Source organism: Crocuta crocuta, unplaced genomic scaffold (genome assembly GCF_008692635.1).
Source record: "Crocuta crocuta isolate KB4526 unplaced genomic scaffold, BGI_CrCroc_1.0 scaffold1171, whole genome shotgun sequence".
In the NCBI taxonomy this organism is placed as follows: domain Eukaryota; kingdom Metazoa; phylum Chordata; class Mammalia; order Carnivora; family Hyaenidae; genus Crocuta; species Crocuta crocuta.
Window position 1 is genome coordinate 218,334 of NW_027530879.1, and position 2,295 is coordinate 220,628.

Below are 2,295 nucleotides of genomic sequence, written 5' to 3' on the forward strand. Positions count from 1 at the left end.
AGGGGGGGTGGGGTGTATAAAACAGTATTAGACGTTCCTTTGCCATATTTAATGCAGAAGTGGTTATGCACCCTTAAAACAGAAGAAAAAGCCACACAATCATTACATACAAGTATTCCACAGCTTTCTACAAGAAACACAAGTCTGTGCAGTGCGATTGTAGCTAGCATTTCATTACCTTTTCTGTAAACAAGTCTGCTGACAACAACAATAGTTATTACACTATCATGCCTTCTAAATGGGTCTGGAGTGAAGTCAGTAGGGTCTACAGCATTGGGAATGACGGACACTATTTCAGGATTCAGTGCGGCTCTTAGCACAGTGTTTTCCTTACTAGTATAAGAGACACAAATTATGTGGTTTGTGTCACAAAGAGACACGGTTAGAAGCTTGTTTGTAAGCACCGAGCTGACATCAGCAAATCCGAAAAGGGAGTGGTCCGTGAAGACTGTCTGGAGCCCCATGGTCTTGGCGTGGAAGAGGGCATCATGGGCCATGGCAGAAAAAGAACTATGTGAATGTATTATCGTGACTCTCTCCCGAACAAATATGTACCTGAGCAATGGCAGACTGTGAAAGAGGGTCGTGGCTGTAGATTGGTTGTACATGACTTTCAGAGGCAAATAATAGACTTTGAGGCCATTAGTGAGGTAACGGATGCCTTTTCGATTTCCATAAGCGTGGGTGACAATTATGACTTTGTGCCCTCTTTCAATCAGGCACTGAGAGAGCTGGTAAATGTGGCTTTCCACGCCTCCCATATTAGGATAGAAAAAGTCCGACACCATGCATATATTATGGGTACGGGTCCTACGTGTTGACAGATTTCCAGGGCTACCGTGGGAGAGCACAGCTGAGGGAGACTGGCCATGCCCACCTCTTCCTCTATAGGCCATGCTGAGGTTGTTTAGGCATTAGTCCTTAGAGCAACCCAGTTAAGATATGTGTCGTCTAGTACCTGAAAGAGAGTAAAACAAGATCTCAGCTCAGAGACAAAACAGATTACATTTTCCAAATCTAGATATAAACACTGTTTGATGCTAATGTAAATTTGCCAGCTTTCCCCCTAGAAACAAAAGCATACAATGAAATTACTCATCTGATATTGACTTGCTTAGCATTTACTATGTAGCATACAACAAAATGAGATTCTGCAATGTCCTTATATTTTCACTTTGCTTTAAAAACAACTCCTACACGGGGGCACCTGGGTGGCTCAGTCAGTTAAGTGTCTGACTTCGGCTCAGGTCATGATCTCACCATTTGTGGGTTTGAGCACCGCATCGGGCTCTGTGCCGACAGCTCAGAGCCTGGAGCCTGCTTGGGGTTCTGTGTCTCCCAAGCTCTCTGCCCCTCTCTGCTGGTGCTCAGTCTCTCTCCCTCCCAAAATAAACAAACATTAAAAAAAAAAAAACTAAAAACAAAAACAAACCTCCTACACATAATTTTAAAAAATAAGTTTGGGGGCACCTGGGTGGCGCAGTCAAACCTCCTACACTTAATTTTAAAAAATAAGTTTAGGGGCACCTGGGTGGCGCAGTCAGTTACGCACCCAAGTCTAGATTTCGGCTCAGGTCATGATCTCACAGCTGGTGGGGTCGAGCCCCGTGTCAGGCTCTGTGCTGACAGTGTGGAGCCTGCCTGGGATTCTCTCCCTCCTCTCTCTGGCTCCCCTGCCCTCCCTTGTGTTCTCACTCTCAAATAAATAAAGTTTGTTACATCTTTGTACATAAGGATGCGCTATGCTAACAAACCAGTGCATTCCAATAAATAAATATATGGCTCTTTACAGTTTGCCAACCCTGCTCTAGAGCTTAGCCACTGATTCAATGAATCTCCTACAATTCTGCTATTCACTTTGTGGTTTATACTAAAATATACCTGGAGATAGAACTGTCTTTTTGACAGTGGCTTTTTCAATATCTGCCTACAGGACCTGTTACAGACATCTACCTACATTTACCCCTTCCATTTTCAAGGATGGTGATGAAGGGCTCCTTTCGTCTTAAACTTTCTTACAATTACGTAAGCCTTTCTTCCATGAGTGTCCCTCTCTTTGGTTTGAAGTCTCAAGATAAAGGCTCAGTTAGAGGTGGGTTGGATCTGGGGCCATTTTCTAAACCTAAGGTAGGAAATATTGACTTCAGGGGTCCCCTAGTTCCTCCTCAGCACAAAACGCCCACTCAATATTCACCATTACAGAGTCTTACTTTTAAAGCTAAAGAGTATTTTGGAAAGCTAGTGAAAATCTTCTTCAGGTTTACAATGGAGATTTCCACACCTCCAGAAACTCAA

General features: G+C 43.6%; 1 protein-coding gene across 1 annotated transcript in view; it reads right to left on the reverse strand.

Annotated features, from left to right (window-relative positions):
- Positions 1-953, reverse strand: part of PIGA (phosphatidylinositol glycan anchor biosynthesis class A) — a 10,676-nt gene extending 9,723 nt beyond the window's left edge. The window contains exon 1 of the mRNA XM_077769639.1: positions 179-953. Coding sequence (XP_077625765.1) covers positions 179-896 — 718 coding nt within the window. The 5' untranslated portion in view covers positions 897-953. The remainder of the gene's footprint in view (positions 1-178) is intronic.
- Positions 954-2,295: the final 1,342 nt, after the last annotated feature.